This window comes from Ostrea edulis, chromosome 1, assembly GCF_947568905.1.
Source record: "Ostrea edulis chromosome 1, xbOstEdul1.1, whole genome shotgun sequence".
In the NCBI taxonomy this organism is placed as follows: Eukaryota; Metazoa; Mollusca; class Bivalvia; order Ostreida; family Ostreidae; genus Ostrea; species Ostrea edulis.
The window spans coordinates 28,518,190-28,541,071 of NC_079164.1; the positions used below are offsets into that span (position 1 = coordinate 28,518,190).

Below are 22,882 nucleotides of genomic sequence, written 5' to 3' on the forward strand. Positions count from 1 at the left end.
TGACTTTGAAAAATCTATATTTAAAATAAACAAAAACAATAAATTGAATTTACTCTTGACCAAACAACATTTATAGCACGTTTCGAAATACATGTATTACTTGTTTGGCCTCCTTCTGAAGAAATTCCAAGAAGCGTCCATATCCCATAGCCAGAAATGAATCAAATTCAAAATGGTCCACCATTCTCTCCTCAATGTGATCCAAAGTTTTCAGTGTAAGCACACCATGGCTCTGACATTTGTCAAGGTAAGTCTTCAGGAGTCTGACAACAGATTCTACAAAATAAAACAACAAAGAAAGTCTTTAACAGTCTGACAACAGATTCTACAAAATAAAACAACAAACAAAAAGTCTTCAGGAGTCTGACAACAGATTCTACAAAATAAAACAAAGAAAGTCTTCAGGAGTCTGACAACAGATTCTACAAAATAAAACAACAAAGAAAGTCTTTAACAGTCTGACAACAGATTCTACAAAATAAAACAACAAAGAAAGTCTTTAACAGTCTGACAACAGATTCTACAAAATAAACCAACAAGAAAAGTCCTTAACAGTCTGACAACAGATTCTACAAAATAAAACAACAAAGAAAGTCTTTAACAGTCTGACAACAGATTCTACAAAATAAACAACAATAAATGTCTTCAGCAGTCTGACAACAGATTCTACAAAATAAAACAATAAATGTTTTCAGGAGTCTGACAACAGATTCTACAAAATAAAACAACACGAAATGTCTTCAGCAGTCTGACAACAGATTCTACAAAATAAAACAACACGAAATGTCTTCAGCAGTCTGACAACAGATTCTACAAAATAAAACAACACGAAAAAGTCCTTAGTAGTCTAACAAAAGATTCTACAAAATCAAACAACAAAGAGAAGTCGTTAACAGTCTGACAACAGATTCTACAAAATAAAACAACAAGGAAAAGTCTTTAACAGTTTGACAACAGATTCTACAATATAAAACAACAAATAATGAATCATCATTTTCATTATCTGGTTCTAGAGCTTCAGATGAGAAAGTTTACTTACCATATCTGTGGTTTTTAAGTCCTATCTATTTTTTCTAATATTTCAACAAACTTATGATCTTCGACTGTCTTTTATTTTGCCATTGACATTATGTAGCTGTACCCACCTTTTGTAGGTGGAGGTTTCTTTTTCACAGTAACAGGTACCTCCTTCGGCTTAGTCGCTTCAGTCAAGAACTGTCTGTGAACAGCCTCTACTTCTGTCTGACTGATACAGATGGCGATGTGAAACAGGTTACGACCGAAGCTATCCGAGGTGACTGCCTGCAAGAAGCCATTAATGGTGTCTGTGAACCTGGTGAAGTTTCGCATCTCCATCCGAGATGTTGGGGCCTCCACTGAACAGCAGAGGGTGCGGTATTTATCAAAGATTTCCTTCAGAGCCTCCACGGGCCTCATCTTCAGATAGTGTTGCCTAATCTGTCAAAAAAGGCAACAAATTCAAATCATTGATAAAAACATTCTCCTTTTCCGATGCCTGGAAAGAGAGATTATATATGTACACTTAATATGTGTTCAAGTATGTGGGAAAGGATTCTGTGATATTGAATTATTAAAATCTAAGTCTTTTTATTGATACATTGTACTTCTAAGTACACGTAAAGCAGCTAGAATCAAATTTATCTTTTTTTGCTAAGAAGTTCATTAAAAACATGACTCAGATTATCATATTGAGAACTTCATGAGATGACGACTCTTTGAGTACTCTTTTAGTACTGTTGAAATAAGAAATACAATCAAAGGCAAGAGAGGATTACCAGTGGAACTACTGTTGAATTACATTGTAAGCCTGCTATAGATGTGATATAAGCTTACTCCACAGCTATTGACCCCTGACAAAATTCAGAAACCATTGTAAGGTTAAACGCCTTCAAACATTTGCAATCTACAGCATTGTGTTTCTGAAGAATACCAGAGTGTACATTAAAGTCTATTAGGCATAGCATAGTTCTCCCTTTTTTCACAGATACTGTCTTCAAAGAGTAGCTAATACAACCCAGTAATATCTAATTAGCAAAATTTTAAAAAATGCTACAAGGGCAAAGGTGATGCACTGACAAGAGGCAACTATAGAGGCCTGAAGCTCCGGGAACAAACGATGAAAGTGATAGAGAGAGTAACAGACAACATCATTAGACAGCAAGTTGACATCGATGCTATGCAGTTCGGATTTGTAACAGGTCTAGGCACAAAAGATGCAATTTTCATTCTACATTAAATGCAGGAGAAATACATTGGGGCAGACAGTCGACTATACATGGCATTTGTTGACCTAGAAAAGGCTTTTAACAGGGTTCCCCGAGAAGTGCTATGGTGGGCAATGCGCAAGCTTGGAGTGGAGGAGTAACTTATCAGACTAGTACAATGCATGCACAGGAACGCCAGAAGCAGGGTACGGGTAGATGACACCTACAGTGATGACTTCAGTATAAATGTTGGAGTGCATCAAGGATCAGTCCTCAGTCCCTTGTTATTCATTGTTGTCCTTGAAGCCCTCTCCAATGAGTTCCGCACAGGGTGCCTATGGGAACTACTGGATCCCGATGACCTGGTCATAATAGCAGAGACAATGAATGAGCTAGAAGAAAGACTGAAAGTATGGAAAAAAGGCATGGAAGCAAAAGGTCTGAGGGTTAACACCGGAAAGACAAAAGTGATGGTTAGTGGCCCAGAACTTCAGTCACTGAAGGACTCTGGTCAATACCCATGTGCGGTATGTAGAAAAGGAGTTAGGAGCAATGCGATACAGTGCAGCCATTGCACTCTATGGGTGCACAAAAAATGCAGCGGAGTGCATGGTAGACTTACACCAGATCCAGACTTCAGATGTAAGAGATGTCTAGGACTAGCACGCCCAATTGAAATAGGCGAGGACACCCTGGAGGTGGTAGACTCCTTTTGCTACCTAGGAGATATGCCGAGTGCTGGAGGTTGCTGCGAACTAAGTTCGACCATCAGAGTCAAGACAGCTTGGGGAAAGTTCATAGAACTTCTCCCAATCCTAACATCTCGAGCCATCCCAATTATCACCAGGGGTAAGGTCTATGATAGCTGCGTAAGAAACGTGATGTTGTATGGCAGTGAGTGTTGGGCCCTCACTTAGTCCTCACTCGCCCAACTCCAGAGAAATGACAGGGCTATGATTAGGTGGATATGCAATGTAAAGCCAGACAAGATCCAGAACTTTAGGTCAGACACCCTTATTGAGAAATTGGCCATTCCAAAACTTGATGTACTAATAAGGGCAAACCGTCTTCGCTGGTTTGGGCATGTTGAAAGAAGGAAGGGGTCTATCAGCACTTGCAGAGACCTAAGACTGGAAAGCAAAAAGAAAGCCAGGCGCCCTAAGAAGACATGGAAAGAAACAATCAGGCAAGACCGAAAGCAGTGGCAAATGGACACAGTCAATCCCCATGATCGTGATCACTTGAGACTTAGCATAAGGACAGCCAGACAACGTCGAACCCCTGATGAAGGGAACACAGACAATAAACTCGGATAGTGAGAGAGTGAGTGTTTATATATATCAATAGTGCTCATTGCTCATTATTGTAACAACTATTAAGGATGGAGACTTGTCAGCGTTTTTTAACGTAAGTGGGTCTCCATAGTTTGAGTGACGTAAAATTTCTGTTGTTAGTTTTTGGAGAATAAACAATTAATAAATGATTTTATTGAAATAGAAATAGCAATGTTGTATCATTTACTAGCAGAATTCATTGAATTTGCAATGCTTCGATAAACGCACTAAAAAACTTACGACATCCATCTTAGCTCTTGCGAACGTAAACAACATGGAAAAATCAAGGCGGCAAGGGCAGTTTGTGAAGTCTGTTACCACGAATAGATAAAACATTGTCGCCAAAGTCCTGTGAAAAGGATGAGAGAAAAGTATTGTTCTTTTACAGCATGATTATGCAATTTCCTCCGATAAAGACAACAGCATCGCTCCACACCTGGCACTGACAGATGCCGCCCATAGATTCCTCCACACTCGTACAAAAGCTGCGATACTGTCAGGAATTGCTGCCACTCATACCACCCAGGATGATAGAAACGTCAAACTCCCCGTATTGTGGTGTTGTGTCCAAACAGTGACTGATAATCCCTGATGTGTCCGAATGTGTGATATGCCATATACATTGAATTTCATTGTGTTACTCTCTGAACTTTGTGTATGATACTGTGATGTGCTTGATTGTAAACCTGATATCTTTTTATCTCTATGACTGTCTTGTATAATATCACACTTCTTTATATGCATGTACCATGGAAAATAAAATATTTATTTTGAAAACATATGTTGGCCATTTCTCATTCCAAAACATCATTTAGGCATATAATAATCTATTTTTTCATCAATCGTATAAACAATCAATCACAAGGGCGAATCCAGGTTAATTTTCCAAGGGGGGGGGGGGTGTCTCAAACAAAATATTTGAGTTATATAGAGAGAATATTACATGCTAAAATCAACATCATTTATCATATCTTTTTTTATACTTATTGATAAATCTTGTATACATGTTACATTTGATGAGATTGATATGACAATGGTACATGCACCAGAGCCAACTGTCAAACAGCACTCCAGCCAGCAACATTTCCCTCTTGTATTCTTTGACTTGGAATCAAAAGGATTATAGGTTTGTTACTTTTTACTACCTGCCCAATATTCAAATTGATTGTTCAGTTGAGAAAATATGGAGCGCCAAATTAACATAAACTCAAATAATTGAAGATATCTTCCATTATTTGAAGATATCATGAATTCAATTATTGCTCTCTTTAATTGAATTAATGCGCTCATTAAATCAATTATTGCTCTCATCAAATGAATTAATGCGCGCTTCAATTCAATTATTGCTCTCATCAATTGAGTTAATGCGCGCATCAATTGAATTAATGAGAGCAATAATTGATTTAATGCGCGCATTAATTCAATTATTGCTCTCTTCAATTCAATTGATGCGCGCATTAATTCAATTAATGAGAGCAATAATAGATTTGATGCGCGCATTAATTCAATTATTGCTCTCTTCAATTCATTTGATGAGAGCATCAATTTAGTAGAAATATTGCTCACAATAATTAATTTAGAGCTCGGTATAAAGAATTTGATGATCTCTTTAATTCAATTGAAGATATCTTTAAATCATTTACAATGCTTTTATATAAGGAATTAAAGGGACTGATTCACGATTTTTCTCCAAACTTTGTTTTTCACTTTAAATGATCAAAAGCTACAGTCTAATATGTTTAGAAGGTTTCACAAAAAAATTAAAGTTATTCATTGTGACAGAAGCTCATTATAGACAGTTTATTATTTGTTTTGAAAACAAAGATTCAGATGTGTTATTGTTCAAAATAAATGGATATTGATCCAAGTTTATTATGTATATCACATTTGAAGTATACTTTAGGTAAAATATGTCATTTAAAAGTTAAAATTTGTGATTGTACAAAATGAAAATGCTTTCGATTACAGAATTAACGTACGTTTCACTGGTTTGTTTGTTTACATAAAAAGACTCGAGTATTTGTTTACATAACACAGAATCAAAGCTAAAACATTGCTCTATCCTTGCATTCAGACTATCCAAATTTTGGTTCTCAACATTAAATGAGCTATATTTTTAAGTTTTAACATAAAATATGAAAAACGTTTCTTTCGAAAAACGTGAAACAGTCCCTTTAATGCGCGCATCAATTCTTTTAAAAAGAGCAACAATTCAATTAAAGATATCATTTATTCAATTGTGGATATGTTGAATTGAAGATATCTTTAATTCAATTGAAGAGAGCAATAATTGAATTAATGCGAGCATTAAATCAATTATTGCTCTCATCAAATGAATTAATGCGCGCATCAATTCAATTATTGCCCTCATCAATTGATTTAATGCGCGCATTATATCAATTATTGCTCTCTTCAATTGAATTGTAGCGCGCATCAATTCAATTGTTGATATCATTAATTCATTTGAAGAGATCATTAATTCAATTAAAGCGTGCATCAAATCAGCTGAAGAATTAATGCTCTCATCAATTCAATTAATGCACGCAATAATTCAGAATTGAAGATATCATTAATTATTTGAAGAGATCTTTAATTCAATTGTTGTGCGCATCAAATGAATTGATGATATCTTCAAATAATTGAAGAGATCTTCAATTATTTGAGTTTATGTTAATTTGGCGCTCCATAAGAAAAGAGGTTCTTAAATGAATGCATGTATTATATTTTGGTGTTAATTCATTTTCCAGATAGAGATTCTCATATTACACAGCTGCCGTGTTTGGCGAAGAAAAGTTTTCCACCTATACCTTTCCAAAAATACCTATAACAGCAAAAGACTCAGAAATAACAGAAATCGAAAATGTTAATGGAAATATGTTTAACAAAAATGGAAAATGTAGAAGTCAATCCTTGGGAAATAGATGCTCCTCTTAATTTTGTTTCAAAATTTCAAACTAAAGTAATTCTGCATTTACAATAACAATGTATGAATGTTAACAAATATGAATGTTTATTGTATACTATATATATACTCAATTAAACATGTTCTGTTTATGAGAGAGAGAGAGAGAGAGAGAGAGAGAGAGAGAGAGAGATTGTTGCAAGAATTGGAAAGTAACTGCAAAAATTATAAATTATGTGCAAACTGCATCAGTAATGATGTACACGGTGGTGATATTGTTCTGAATTTTGATACAAATTAATGTATCAAATGAAATTATCCTATTAAATTTCCATTTTCATTTCAAATGAAAATGATTGAATTTCAACACAATGTGTTTTTATTCATTGAAATGCATCAAACTAAGTTATAATTAAAAAATAAGTTTAAAAAGAATTGTATTTCAGTTTTAAGAACTAATGATGGAGAAAATTCGGATTAGGCTGCTTGAAAACTCTAGTCCACGAAAGAAGCTATATAGCTTGTGATTGTTGCTTTTTAAAAAAAGTAATATTTTTCAAAGCATCATAGCAAATTATGACTGATAATTTGCTTATAACACTAATAAATTTTGATATTGTAAATGTAGTCACTTTAAATGAATGTAAAATTTGAATTTGAAATAAATCTCATAATTTTAAGTAAGATTACTTTCTTAAATGGGTGATGACCTGCAATTTTTTTTCTTGAGGAATAAACTATAAGGAATTGCCTATCTTTAGGCAAAATTATAGAAATTTGTAAATATATGGTCATTGTATAATTTTCATAAGAACTTTTATTGTTTTGGCTCAAAAAAGTAAATTTTAAAATTAGACAGAGGAAATTCGAATTAGAATAGGAACAAGTTTGGGGTATATATTAATAAAATTTCCCCTAAAATATACAATTGCTATATCATACTGTATATTCATACTAAAATATTTGAAAATCAACATCAAGAATTTTTTCTATGAACACTTGTGTAAGGTATGGTTCGATCAATTTTGCAATTTTATCCGGAAAAAGTGCTATTTTTAGAAAGTGAACTTCCGCTCACTTTGACACAAAATTAAGGCTGATGACCCCATGGTTTCTTCATCTTTTTGAATTAAGTGTATCTTAATGCAAATTCTGTGAAAAAATGAAAACTTTTTAATTACAATGAAGTTGACAAGACTCCATCCTTAAAATATTTGTTCAGGTTAAGTTCTGTTCATGTTCAATCAATTGGTTTTTATTCACGTACCAATCACAAGTACTAATCATGTGATAGTCAAATTACGATCAATTTTCACATAAAACAAGAGTAAATCATACCAAAATGAAGGTCAATTTAAACTTTCTGAGATAACAAAAATCAAATTGACAGAATTCACTGTATCACAGTGGAACAGAATAAAGGGAGATAATTCTGGAACTTTGTCAGGACACATGGCATGTTAGTAAATGTGTCACCCTAGCCATTGCTCCATTTAAGAAAGGCAATCTATCTGTAGTACAAGAGCTGTAGAAACGTTAATCAAATGCAGTTACCTGCCCTTGTCCATCTCCTCTTTTGTTCATCAGTACAGCCTTGAATCTGTTGAACAGCTGCTCAACCTCCTGTTTCAGTGCTTCCTTTGTGTCCTCCGTTACTTTTCTTCGTGTTCCAGCAGCATCTCGCTGAGATTTCTTCAATACCTGTCAAAAGTTCCATAACTGTCAGACACAAAATGTCACTTGGTACAGGGATAAAAATTCCCTGAAATTTTTTACGGACCAAGTGGGCCCCCTAATTCTATAATTTTAGGCATGCACCCATATGAAGATTGCAGTTCATCCCCTCATGTATTTTTAAAACTCTGTTTTTATTTCTGCAAAAAATTCCTAGCTGTTAAAATAGATATACTATATTCATCAAGATTGCATGTATGTGCATTGTTCATAACTGCATTGCATTCATGAGGAAATAGCTTTCATTACAAATGGTAAAGACAATGAAAGCAAAACATACATGTAGGAAAAGTGAATATTAATTGATATGGGATATGTACCTGCATGGTCAGTGGCAGACTACGGATTCTAACCCCAAGAATGTACGCATTCTCCACTTGATATGTCTCCACTAAGTATTCCATGAAATGCTCCATCTCCAGTTTGGTACTCCACCTCTGATACTTATTTAAGTAATTTCGTAAATTCTCGAAAATATCAGAGGTTGTGATTTCTGGAATATCGGCCATGTCTGTTGGAAACTTGAAACTGTTATATATAAGTGGAAGTCTTTGTAGGGGACCAACTTGTAAAGCTTCAAAGCTGTCTTTATCTGGAGCAAATTCAGCCATGCATATCTTCAGTTCATGAAGAGTACAAATAGATCGCGTATTCAGGAAGGCCTGGATATATGCATTGATCTTGCATAGCATTTTAGTATGTTCAAAAAGACAGGGTATTTGGTTGGCATAACGCCAGTGACCCAATTCTGCTATGTTTTGTCTTCCAAGCCTTTGCAGCATCGAACTTTCCACTCTCTCCACACTCACATGTTCGTCTGCTTCTGCTAGGGCCTCAATGCACTCCTTTGCGACCATTTCAATCTGGCTCTGAGAGAACCGGCCATACCTATCATTATTCCATACTTTTGGCAGGTGAGTTTCCTTTTGTTCAAACTTCCTGAGACTGACTGGTCTGATCACTAGCTGGCACACTGCCAGAGAAGAATCTTGTGGAGGACCACTTGTGGGAATAAATCCTGGCATCTGCTGAAGTTGAAAGTATGCAGACTGTACCTGAAATTCTCCTGGGTGAGTAAGTCTTCTCTGTGTAGGTTGAGCAGATGAAAGAGGGATGAAACCAGAGGGACCCTGGTCTTCCGTCAGGCCCACCAGACTGCCACGTTTTGGGACTGGCTCATCCTTTGTCAGGTCTATCACTGGGGTGTTTCTCCCTGATGACCCAGGGGTCAATCGATTCCTGGAAAAACTTGGTGCTCTTCTAATTTTTCTGATGTAGGGAATTCCATTTCCATCCTGAAATTCTTCTATTACATCACTGAAATAACCTAACAGATTTGTGAGCTTTGAAAGTCCAACTTTTGCTTTGTTTGGTTGCTCCTTGAATTTTTCAAAATAAAATCTCCAAATCTCAGTCTCTTTGATGCCATTTGGGTGAGAATCCAACAATTTCATAATATTATTCTTAACAAGAAGTCGTTCCTGCTCTATTTTAAGTCTATGATCATCCTGTTTTTTTTTAAAAGTGGAAGTTTGAAGATTCGGAGAGTCTTCATATTCCTCACTGTCTGAGTCACTGTTGGATTCACTGCTGGAGGACACTACACAAGGATCCTCTGGAATTTTGCCAGCTGAGTCGGTCTGCCTAGCCTGGACCAGAAACTGATTGATGGCCATGGTAATGCTGTTTTGAAGTGTGTTTATTTGTGGTTGTGCTACAGCTCCCATTATTAGCTGTTGTGGCTTCTGGAATGTTAGAGACAGCGGGGGTGGCATCTGCTGTTGTACAGGGAGGCTAAATGATGACTGCGCCATGGAATGGGCAAGGCTTTGACTTGATAATGGTTGCTGAGGAATTGACTGTGGTGGCTTCTGGAATGTTAGAGACAGTGGGGGTGGCATCTGCTGTTGTACAGGGAGGCTAAATGATGACTGCGCCATGGAATGGGCAGGGCTTTGACTTGGTAATGGTTGCTGAGGAATTAGCTGTGGTGGCTTCTGGAATGTTAGAGACAGCGGGGGTGGCATCTGCTGTTGTACAGGGAGGCTAAACGATGACTGTGCCATGGAATGGGCAAGGCTTTGACTTGGTAATGGTTGCTGAGGAATTAGCTGTGGTGGCTTCTGGAATGTTAGAGACAGCGGGGGTGGCATCTGCTGTTGTACAGGGAGGCTAAACGATGACTGTGCCATGGAATGGGCGAGGCTTTGACCTGGTAATGGTTGCTGAGGAATGGGTGCTGTTGGGAGACCACTGACTCCTTGTGATCTCTGGTAAAGAATCTGAAACCCATAAAAAACAGCCATAATGGATGATCAAATTTTATCTACACATAAAAGGCAGCTCTGGAACTATTTTCCTTGCTTCCATCATTGACAAGTTATGGTAAAATAATCTGAAAAAATAACACTGACTACAAATCCAATTTGCAAACTTTGTGCTGTTGTGCTATTCATTTTAGTGATTCCCCCTCAAAAGAAAACAAAGTTTGTATTAGAACATTTGAACTTCTAGTCTGTCAGATGATATGCCCAAAATTTCAATATCTGAAAAAGACATTAGAACATAACTTAACCTCAAATAACTTATTTTGCATGTGACCTTAGAAAAGATTTCAATTATAAAATGAAGATACAAAATTTACAACATAACATTACTATGAATTTAGAAAACATACTAAAATAAATGACTTCATGAATTATTTCCATGTAGTACTTGGATAAATCATTGCTCTTAAAACTTTTCTTGTTTCTATACACTAAAACACACTTTGATATGGCAAAGTGCCAGGGATGAACAAGTTTGATTCATTATCAAAGTAATTGGTTATATCTAATAAATTCATGTTTCAAAACTACAATGAATGAAAATCACTTTATTGTAAGCATGAATTCATTATAAGCGTGTTCACTGTAACCGTGTTTTACTGTAAGTGTGCATTTATTATAAGCATGTTCACTGTAACCATGTTTTACTGTAAGTATGAATTCATTATCAGTGTGTTCACTGTAAACGTGTTTTACTATACACATTTTACAAATTTTATTCCATGAACTATGTACTTGAGCTTCAACTTCCAATAGATATAGATACATAGAGAATGTCCTTATTTACCTCTGCTGCAGACCTCTTCTCATCATCTGCATCCCTGTTTTTGTTCACAGACTTTGGCCCTGAGTGATTTTCCTCAGATTCTGATGATGTCACTTTAGCTATCTGAACATCGGGGGGTCCCCCCTCATCAGGAGTGTAGTCCTCAAATTCTCTCTCATTCAGTTGCAATCGTCTTTTGGTGTACTTGTTGTCAGCCATTTCTCATCTGTTTATATAAAAACAACTCCATTTAGTCTGATCTTAATGATAAATTCTTGTACTCTAGCTGATCACAAAATATTTGTGTTATTATTATTATTATTATTTTATTCACTTATAAAGCGCAAAATTACATATAGTTTCTATGCGCTGTACAATGTTTGTGCTAATAATCAATGATAATTTTTATCTATCTAACAAATAAGAACAAATTTACTTGGTTGATGATTAATGAAGACAAACCAGTAATTGTCAAATTGAGTGAATATTTAGTGCAAACTTCCAGAAAAAGAAGTGATGCTTTAAAACAGCAAAAACCATTATAGTTTATTATTCATATGTTGGTATAATACTGATACTATCCATTTACTTGTGTATACACATGATTAGCAATTCATATATGTATGTACTTGTTTCCCTAACATGCTGCATCCACATGCAGTTTGCAGTCTATGTAACCTGTAGTTAATGTTGTAAACTTTCTTTCTTTTTTGAATTTCCTTCTTTATAAACTGTCTTACTGTTATGCCCTCTGGGCCCAAAATTGGAATAAACTTATCTTATCTTATCTTATCTATACTAATAAAAGACCTGCAAGAGCTATGATAAAACAATAGAAAGAATTTAAATAAAACATGGTAGTAAAATGACAAAGTGGTTGACTTTGACTTGACAAGATACAATTGGCATACAGGTATTTGTATGCTGGATCAAAATTCAGTTTGCAAGAGCTTTGTTACAGCACATTTGGTCGCCGGCAACCATTTGTGCCACACGTATCGTCGCCGTACGACCGAACGTGACGTGAGGGTGGACACGATTGATCGCCAATTTTAGGTTATACCCGAGCACGAATACCCGAGCACGAATGGTCGTCATCCAAGCTCCCACTACCAAACCTCAACTTTGCTGTTCTCCTCCTCCAGCACCTATTCCCCTTCCTTCTCTTTCTCCCTTCTAATCCTCCTCCTCCTTCTTCTCCAAATTCTTCTTCTATTTCTTTCGGTTTGATCAAACCGAACGAGTCTTTTGAATTAGCGGGTAATAGCTAAGGGAGATGCACGACGCTTTCTATTAGCCTTCGATTAGCAACCACATGCTACTGGAAGCCCCCTTTAAAAATCACAGCACATCTTATTCCGATTCGAAACAGCTCTTCAAACCTTCGATATGTTTCAAGTGTGCAGAGAATAGGCCTAATCTTGCATTTCATAAATGTGGCGTAAAAGGGTAGGCCTACAAGAGGAGAGAGTGCACAAAACATGAGATGGATATACCCATGAAACTGTAATATTCCTCCATAGACGCCTACTCTTCAACAAGTCAGAGCTATCTCAGCGCTGTTCTCCAATCATCCCCATGTAATCGTTCTCTCTCTCACGCAACCACATAGTCTCCCCATCTCTCTCTCTCTCACCTGTTCAATCAATGAATATGGACATGCAGAGACTGTAAATAATTATGTGGTTCCCAAAGAGACAATAAAATTATATTTTTGTTTATATATTTCCTTTTATATGTGTCTTTGTGTAATCAACTGTTTATGAAGGATTGCAAATGTAATACCCATATTTTCACACAGATGTGTATTTCCGACCATTGTCCCTTATTTATATATTCATATTCATATAATATAAATTGTTGGCACAAAAACGTTAATTATTTTAAGGAAAAAATGGGCATTTTGGTACCCAATTGTAAAAATCTCAAATTCTCATTTTTCAAAAAACAAATGAAGAATCAGGTACGGAAACAATTTTTACTTTACTGGTCAAAACGACGTGAAGAGGGTCAGAAATCAGGAAAACTCACAACATATTTTTCGTATAAAGAAAACTTTACTATGGAAAGTTATATATTTTTAGAATCCCTAGAATTAAGAAAAACTCTATGTAGATTTCGAATTAGTGCACATGACCTTCGAATTGAAAGAGGAAGATATGAATTTACAAAAACCAATTCTGGCCAGAAGATTTCTTTAGAAAGAAACAAAAGAATATGTGAATTATGTAACCTTAATTGTGTTGAAGATGAATTTCATTTCCTTACTGATTGCCCATTCTATGTTGAAGAGAGAAATATGTTTTTTAATGGTATATACAAGCTCAACAAAAATTTTATCTATCTAACAAATAAGGACAAATTTACTTGGTTGATGATTAATGAAGACAAACCAGTAATTGTCAAATTGAGTGAATATTTAGTGCAAACTTTCAGAAAAAGAAGTGATGCTTTAAAACTGCAAAAATCATTATAGTTTATTATTCATATATTGGTATAATACTGATACTGTCCATCTACTTGTATATATACATGATTAGCAATTCATATATGTATGTACTTGTTTCCCCGACATGCTGCATCCACAAGCAGTTTGCAGTCTCTGTAACCTGTAGTTAATGTTGTAAACTTTCTTTCTTTTTTGAATTTCCTTCTTTATAAAATGTCTTGCTGTTATGCCCTCTGGGCCCAAAATTGGAATAAACTTATCTTATCTTATATTCAAGTTTGAATATGATCATCGATAAATTTTTAATTGTGCACGCAATACATGTATATCCAACCAGATGATCATTGTATATGTATGTGCATGATTAGATTCCCGATTTCTATAAACTGCAAAACCCAGGGCTGACCAAACAAGCAGTCAATACTGGAAAAATTTTCGACTCTGACATCTACCCTGATTGAAGACACTCTGTTTGGCACGGGTGAAGTGTGTCGCAGTCTGTGTAATGGAATGACAACGTGTTGTAAAGTTCTAACGAGATACAAATGGAGTTTATCATTTTATTTTGTGGATTGATCAGAATAAGGAGAATCTAATATTTTCGGTAAGTGGACATCTCCGATACCTGTTGAATAGACGTCAGTATTTTGGGGTGGGTTTTTGTTTGTTTTTTTTTTTTTTTTGGCGAGTATGCCATGTGCAGTGCATATTATGCATATGGTATGCACCTGTATTTTGCAAGAATTGATATAATTAAATGATAGGGTTATTGAACTTATATTGGTGAATATTGGAACGAGCTAGCTGTTAAAATGCACGAGCTTGCGAGTGCATTTTGACAGCCAACGAGTGCCAATATTCACCAATATAAGTTCAATAACCCTTTTATTATATAGCTAAAGTATTTAGTTGTTGAATTATATCCCTTTTCACTCAAAATACTCCAAAATAGACGAAAATTCATCAATATTGGCATCTAAGGTGAAAGTGTGCAATATCAGCATGCATTTCTTAACTGTTCAATATTAAACCCGTCATTGATGCATGAGGCAAACTGATTTTGTGAATGGGGACATCATAATTTATGTACAGTAAATTAACGATATCAAATACCGGCTCTGTCAGATTCGGAGGACCAAGTTTTCCGTCTTCTTTTTTTTTCATGGTATACCTCCATCCAACGAAAAAATAATGAATTTATTCCTTATCATTTAATATTTTGAAACATTGAGTTTATATGATAAAACATTAATATGATTTGAGTTGAATTAACGAGTTATTCTGGGACTACATTCTATGTCATTTCGAGATGGGCGTAGTAGTACATGTACTTTAAAAAAAAAAAAAAAAACTAAATCCGTTAGGCCTAATGGCGACTTCCACGACTATTGAGCAAACGGGTTTCTTGTTGACTGAAGAATGCAGTTTTGAAAGGATGAGTTAGAGATAAGTCCTGTTGAGAGAAAATTGCTGGAATTTTGTTGAGTGGAACTGGAATTAAGTGCAAAGTTCGATGTAGGTACATGTACTAACGGAAAGTGTGGGACACGTGCATAATCATGATGTGGGATGCCAGGAAGGGTTCTCTTGAGGGTTGTCACGGCTTCCAGGTGGACAAGTGAGTGTTACAGAGGGTTTTTCGAGTTTTATCAGTGAATTTCTAAAGCTGTTGTACTTAACGTCATACGAAAGCCTCGTTTCGGTGCCCACTCATATATATACTACTCAAAATTTGATAAGGATCATAGATATTTTTCTGTTTAAAAAATTAATAACTGCATAACTGGCAATATTGTGTCCAAGTAAAATCAAAAACGTCTTCAACAAACTTGCACGTGCATTTCATGCCATGGGAAATGTGTTTCTCATCACAGTTTATGCTTTTGCTACCATTGCACGATTTTCACCCAGGCATCGGTGTCTGATTCTTTCTAAAATTTCAAACTCACTTCAGTGTTTACACTACGTTTATCAACACAATGCCCCCTCAACGTGTAAGGCGTCGCCTGACGACATAACAACTGGGCACAGGTGCTTGTGGACAGAACATTTAAAAATAAAAGAAGGGGGGTACCGGAAGTCCTGTCCACAAGCACCTGTGCAACTGGGCAGATGTATTGGAATGCTTGACGCTGGCTATTCACAACATGACGTTGCAAATGCACTAAACGTCAGCCAGAGCGTTGTGAACAGGGCCTGGAACCGACAGCAAACTTTTGGTACAGCAGCACACCGACATGGGGGTGGTCGTCAGAGGTCGACAACCCAACTCCAAGACCATTTTGTGGCTCTTCAGGCACGACGCCATCCCTTCTGGACAGCAACCAGCCTACGTAACGACCTCCTGAACGCCTCGGGGGTGAATGTGTCCACTCAGACGATACGGAATCGGCTTCACAATGCAGGTCTCAACTCGAGAAGGACATGTGTTTGAGTCCCTCTGACTGTTCGACACCGGCGGGAGCGATTGGACTGGGCTGAAAATCATGTCACTTGGACACAGAACGATTGGGTTCAAGTTCTGTTCACCGATGAGTCCAGGTATTGTTTGGACTTTACAGACAGGAGGCACCGAGTGTGGCGACGACAACGTGAACGTTTCCATGATGTCAACATCAGTGAACATGACCGTTATGGTGGTGGTTCCATCATGGTCTAGGGTGGAATCAGGGATGGAAGAACAGATCTTCATGTCCTGGAGAGAGGAACAATGACAAGGGTGCGGTACCGGGATGAGATCCTCGATGTTTACGTCAGACCCTACGCTGGTGCTGTTGGCCCTGAGTTCATCCTGATGGATGATAACGCCCGTCCTCATCGCGCCAGGGTGGTGGAGCAGTACCTTCAGCAGGAGACAATTGTCCGTATGGACTGGCCAGCGCGCTCGCCGGACTTGAACCCGATTGAGCATGTATGGAACATGCTGCAGGTTGTCCTTTCATGCCGTAGAGCACAACCCACGACTTTGACAGAGCTCAGAAACGCCCTCGTGGAAGAGTGGAACAACCTTCCCATTGGAAACAAGCCGTCATTGATGCAAGGGGAGGTCATACCCGGTATTGACACTTCATCGACTAAGTGTAATGATGGACTATTCCCAAAAACTGTGTAATTCTTTCTCTGGTTTGCTGTTAACTTTTTGTAATGAAATGCCTTTTGGTGTTGTTATCAGATTTCAAGCATTCCGTATTGATAAAAGTTCACGCATGCGGGAGGCCGGTTTAAATTTCATATTGTAGTAATATTACCAAATATACCCGATTTTTCCGAAGATTAACACAAAAGTATCACATTAGGGCAGACCTTGAAACAAACAATTCGACATTTTACTCATTCACCAAGTCATTTCTGTATATGTGTTACACTATTCATCAAAAGGTGTTGCACGTCTCGTGTTAATTTCCCTAAAGGTGTTGCATGAAAGATCTATAAAATTAACTTATTCAAATATATGATAAAAATCAATTGGAACGTATGTCTTGATTCAAACATTTTTGAAAATAAGTTTAAAAGATGTGTATTGACAAAATTAGCCAAAATATTTCGAGTTTAAATCAAGCAATAAGCGATTTATATGATTTTTAGCGTTAAAATGGAGGGGTATCCCCGAATTTCAGAAAAATTGCCTCCTTGAAACAAAATAAATTTAGCATGAACATGTTCTTCGAGTTTTCCTCTAAAAAACTGTCGCTTTGAAATTTTGTTTCACGAGGGCATTTTTTATTGTTGTAAATTTCAAAACATCGAAATGACTTCACTGATATTATTTTCAACTTCAGCTGTACGTTAATTTTCCATAATAATATATGGTCTACTGCGTGGTTCAGTGGGTAAGGTAGTCGACTTTTAAATGTAAAGATGTTTTCTTTTTTAAAACGACAGAGTTCGAATCCCTCACGAACACACTTTTTTATATTACGTTTTCCTTCTAGATTTTTTAAAATTGAAACACGCTCCTAGTTTTTACTAATGTTTCATGTCAAATCTCTGTTTATAACAATGTGCCGAGTTTGAAATAAGCTTCCAACATGGACTGTTTAGTTGGTGAATACACCGTGTACAATGCCACACGCGGGGACCGTGATCGGTGTAGCACGGGGATGCAATCTAATTAAAATTAGATCTTCCATCCGCTCCCCAGTTTTCGATACGTCGCGTGGACGTATCGAAAACTGGGGAGCGGATGGAAGATCTAATTTTAATTAGATTGTTGACAGAGGTGTTTAGTGCTCGTAGCGCAGGAACCTCTGAGTAGGTTTATGTGCTCAGAGGTGTTATGACGTGTTATGAGCCACCTGTATTCAGGGGAAAATATCTCGCGCTGCAATGTGAAAAATGTCTTAAGTTTGATTTTGTCGCATATAATATTACTCACATAAATCGTATATATGTGCTTGGTTGTTTGGGATTCCATCATTTCCTCTACATGCTATCAATTTTACTCTTCAAAACACAGGTAACTTTAAACATATAGATAACCGTCAATCATACACTGTGATTTTACTTGGGTTCCCTTTGAACAAAATGATCTGAGAATTTTCCATATAATTTTGAAAAAGACAATATTCACTGTGCTGAAGATATGTATCGTAGTGAGAAACTTTGCTTACGTTAAAAGAATTCTCGGTCCCCCTACGCCACAAGATTTTCACCCCCTTACGCCACACAAGGTTTTCAGTCAAATACTCGGCATATCATGATTTTGTGTTGGCTTTTTCAGTCGAATATTGAGTCCCATTCAAAGGTAATGTTTCTGGTCAAAAAAAACTTGGGAGTTTAAGCAGTAGGAATGAAGATTTCTCATTAAATACACCGAAAAATATACCCGGCGCCTACCCTACTTATATATTGTCGAAGTGTTTGGGTATTTCCAAAGAGTTCTAAACTCCCCAATTGCTAGTGCTAGCTTATCAATAACCATTGTCTTCCGTGCAATACTTTTGGCTATCTAGATTTATTTTGATTAAACACAATCAGTCTTTGAATACTTATTGACCTACTTTCTTCGCTTCGAATTCACATCCCCGTGCTACACCGATCACGGTCCCCACATGTGGCATTGTACACTGTGGAATAGGAATCGCAACAAACACGCCGAATACAACATGCAATACCTGTGTTTTAATAGTCAAGGTTGCTAACGAGAACTTGTATGTTTTTCTGAGTGAAACTCGTTGACAAAGGCATGGTGCCTTTTACGAAAAACAGTTTTGAACTTTGCAAAGCTTTGGAAGAAACACTTAAAGGCCAAACAAGGTAAAAAAAAAATTGTTAAACAGTGGAGATATATGTTCCAGTAGCAAATTGCTATGGTGAATACATTTTTACAGGTGCATGTACTTCGAATTATCACCGTGTACAATGCCACATGCGGGGACCGTGATCGGTGTAGCGCGGGGATGTGAATTCGAAGCGAAGAAAGTAGGTCAATAAGTATTCAAAGACTGATTGTGTTTAATCAAAATAAATCTAGATAGCCAAAAGTATTGCACGGAAGACAGTGGTTATTGGCAAGCTAGCACTAGCAACTGGGGAGTTTAGAACTCTTTGGAAATACCCAAACACTTCGACAATATACAAGTAGGGTAGTCGCCGGGTATATTTTTCGGTGTATTCAATGAAAAATCTCCACTCCTACTGCATAAACTCCAAAGTTTTTTTGACCAGAAACATTACCTTTGAATGGGACTCAATACTCGACTGAAAAAACCAACACAAAATCATGATATGCCAAGTATTTGACTGAAAACCCTGTGTGGCGTAGGGGGGGGGGTGAAAATCTTGTGGCGTAGGGGGACCGAGACTCGCAAAGTTTCTTACCAAAATCCTCATCTTGAACACAGTGAATATATAAATATCAAATTCAAACTTGTTCAAAGTTACTCTGATATTCGTACGATAAACCGATAATGATGTGTGTGACTTTCTATGCCATTAAATTTTCATTAAAAACATTTTCTAAAATACCACAATACCAGATGATTAAGACAGTTTCATATTTTAATGAAATTGACATGAACTATTGATAATTTCAAATAATGCAATGACCAGAAAGAAAAACAATCTTTGGTTAAATAAACACAGACACCTGAGGTATGGATACTACTTAGCCCCCCCCCCCCCCCCCTTATTTTTTGCACCATAATATCTTTGAAATGTGTGGATTCCCTGTCTATCTCACCCTAATATTGATTTATGTACAATCGTTTCACTTTTTTGTAAGCTTTAGAGATTTACCTTGTACTGGTATTAAAGCTTACAAAAAGTATGAAACGATTACATAACTAGAAATTAGGATGAGATAGACAGGGAATCCACAAATATCGGAAAATTGTCGCCACAAAAACATCAGGGGGTGGAGGTGGTGAGTAGTATCCTTACTTAAGGTGCCTGTGTAAATAAACCATAACGAGTAACACTGCTTTAAAAAATGAAGAGGATTTAGAATCGCTACCTAAATGCATTACTCCAAAAAAGATGTAATCTGAATCCTTCTTGGTCCATTAAACGCAAATCACTCTCAAGAAACTTTACGACCGAAACGTCAACGAATTTCCTATATTTTTGCAGTTACTGCCCTTTCACGGGAAATTGAGCGCGTGCTTAATACTGCGTATCGATGCGGTCCTAAGCTTCAGATAAAATACATGTAGTATGAACAAAGCTTACGGTAATAAAATCTTTATTATGCTGATCTCGAGCTTTAATAGGTTGCATCATATCTCTAAAAATAACAAGGTTTAGGTTCTTCGATGTTATGAATAACACTGTTTAGAAAAGTATGGATGACGGGGGGGGGGGGGGGGGGGGGGGCAGTCATGTCTAAGGTTTAATTCTGTCAAAGTTATGATACAATCACATGTGATACCAAGAATTTCACGAATATCCAGAAATAAAGCAAGATGAAAGCATATGATATAAATGTTTTCAGGCACGTAGGATTTTTTTCTTCAAAAAAGGGGGGGGGGGGGACGTCCACTACACAAGCGTCTGAAAATTCTTGAAAAGCAAAAACGAAACAAATATAACAAAACCCAGTTTAAATCCTAAATCGCGGGGGATGGAGGGCAAGAGATAGATCGGTTCCTTAAATTTTACAATTCAAATATTATTTTATTAATGGAGGTAGTTTATAGACCAAACTTTGTTCGTAAAATTAACTAACTATGCATGTACAGTAAAAAAAAAAAAAAAAAAAAAAAAAACCTTTGGCACTCCCTTCTATTGCTACGTGTTTGATAATTATTTTTGTGTACATTTGAGTAAGTTGATTTACACTAACATTGATTTTCAAAAGATCGAATTACACATGAGTAAGCATATTTCAACAAAAATATTGCATTAGAGAAGCGTGTTCGATAAAATTAACATGTTGCGGTCATTGACTCCTGATGTACATGTATATTTTTGTCCACAGTGTGAAATTATTACAAGATAATACTTGCATGCTTTGTTTGTACATGTAATTTCTGAAAAGTAATAATGAAAACTTGATATTTTAATGACATCCTTACCCTGGTATAATTTTTTTAGGACTGCGAAAAATCACACAAGGGACACATAAATATAATCAATGACTAAAAGTATTGTACAGCGTCAGCAATATCATTTCAAATTGTCAGTAATTACACTATTCATTAACTGGCACTTATTTACATGTACAATCAGAAATAGTAAATCCTTATAATGCTGCAATGAATTGAGGACCGCAATCAAACTCAGCCAGAGTTTGTTTTAACATGGACCGCAAGCATTCTCTCGCCAAAGGGTGCGTTACGCAAGATTCCCTTACATCTCTGTCAACACTTACGATCACGTGACAATACAATCAAATGATATACACAGCCATTCTCATTTCCTTTCCTTTTAAAAGTTCTGGCAACATGTAATACACCAGGCTCTTTCATATGCACTGGCACTTTGATAAGTACATTTTTACCATTAAGCTGTTTGTCTCTTATTTTACAAGTGTTATGGAATGTTTTACACCCTTCCTTACTTTTGATTCCATGTTTACAGTGATCTCTACCACGTGAATGACCTACATTGATACGCATAGTACGAAGTAGTTCCAAATTTAGTATCAGAAAACCGCGATTTTAAACAATTTACAGTAAGCACCCATCAAATTGCACCAAAAGCATTTCATAATATGACTAAATATTTAGTCCAAAACATAAATGTTGAATTATTAGAAACTTTTACAAGATTTCTGTAAAAAGCCGTGCTCGTACAATCTAATTAGAATTAGATGTTAGATCCGCTCACATACTCGCTACACAAACATCTAACATCCCATAGAGGGTCACGTCAGAGGTCAAATTTGCAACAGCCAATCAAATTTCCCCCTTCATATCGCAATTTCATGTATTGTTTAAGGAAGAGAAAAAATGGCGGCACCCACGATCGTTACTTATTTATCACGTGTTTTGATTAAATTTTAAACTATGGCGACATCGGGGGATCTTTTCATGTATACTTCAACAAAGATGACGTGTAGCGAGTATGTGAGCGGATCTAACATCTAATTTTAATTAGATTGGTGCTCGTAGCGCACGAACCTTTGAGTGGAGAATAGGACCGCAACGTGTTATGCGCCACCTGTATTCAGGGGGAAATATCTCGCACTGCACTGTGAAAAATGCCTTAAGTTTGATTTTGACACATATAATATTTCTCACACAAATCGTATATATGTGCTTGGTTGGTTGGGATTCCATCATTTCCTCTACATGCAATCAGTTTTACTCTGCAAAACACACATAAGTTTAAACATATAGATAACAGTCAATCATACACTGTGATTTTACTTGGGTTCCCTTTGAACAAAATGATTTGAGAATTTTCCATATAATTTTGAATAAAGACAATATTCGCGGTGCTGAAGATGTGTATTTTAGTGAGAAACTTTGCTTACGTTAAAAGGATTCTCGTCCCCCTTACGCCACAAGATTTTCACCCCCCCCCCTACGCCACACAGGGTTTTCAGTCAAATACTCGGCATATCATGATTTTGTGTTGGTTTTTTCAGTCGAGTATTGAGTCCCATTCAAAGGTAATGTTTCTGGTCAAAAAAACTTTGGAGTTTATGCAGTAGGAGTGGAGATTTTTCATTGAATACACCGAAAAATATACCCGGCGACTA

General features: G+C 36.6%; 1 protein-coding gene across 1 annotated transcript in view; it reads right to left on the reverse strand.

Annotated features, from left to right (window-relative positions):
• Window positions 1-22,541, reverse strand: part of LOC125663892 (uncharacterized) — a 63,512-nt gene extending 40,971 nt beyond the window's left edge. Inside the window, exons 1-6 of the mRNA XM_056160321.1 lie at window positions 22,299-22,541; window positions 11,310-11,514; window positions 8,516-10,477; window positions 8,016-8,162; window positions 1,146-1,458; window positions 101-276 (exon numbers count right to left, since the gene is read on the reverse strand). Coding sequence (XP_056016296.1) covers window positions 101-276; window positions 1,146-1,458; window positions 8,016-8,162; window positions 8,516-10,477; window positions 11,310-11,507 — 2,796 coding nt within the window. The 5' untranslated portion in view covers window positions 11,508-11,514; window positions 22,299-22,541. The remainder of the gene's footprint in view (window positions 1-100; window positions 277-1,145; window positions 1,459-8,015; window positions 8,163-8,515; window positions 10,478-11,309; window positions 11,515-22,298) is intronic.
• Between the last annotated feature and the right edge of the window lie 341 nt (window positions 22,542-22,882).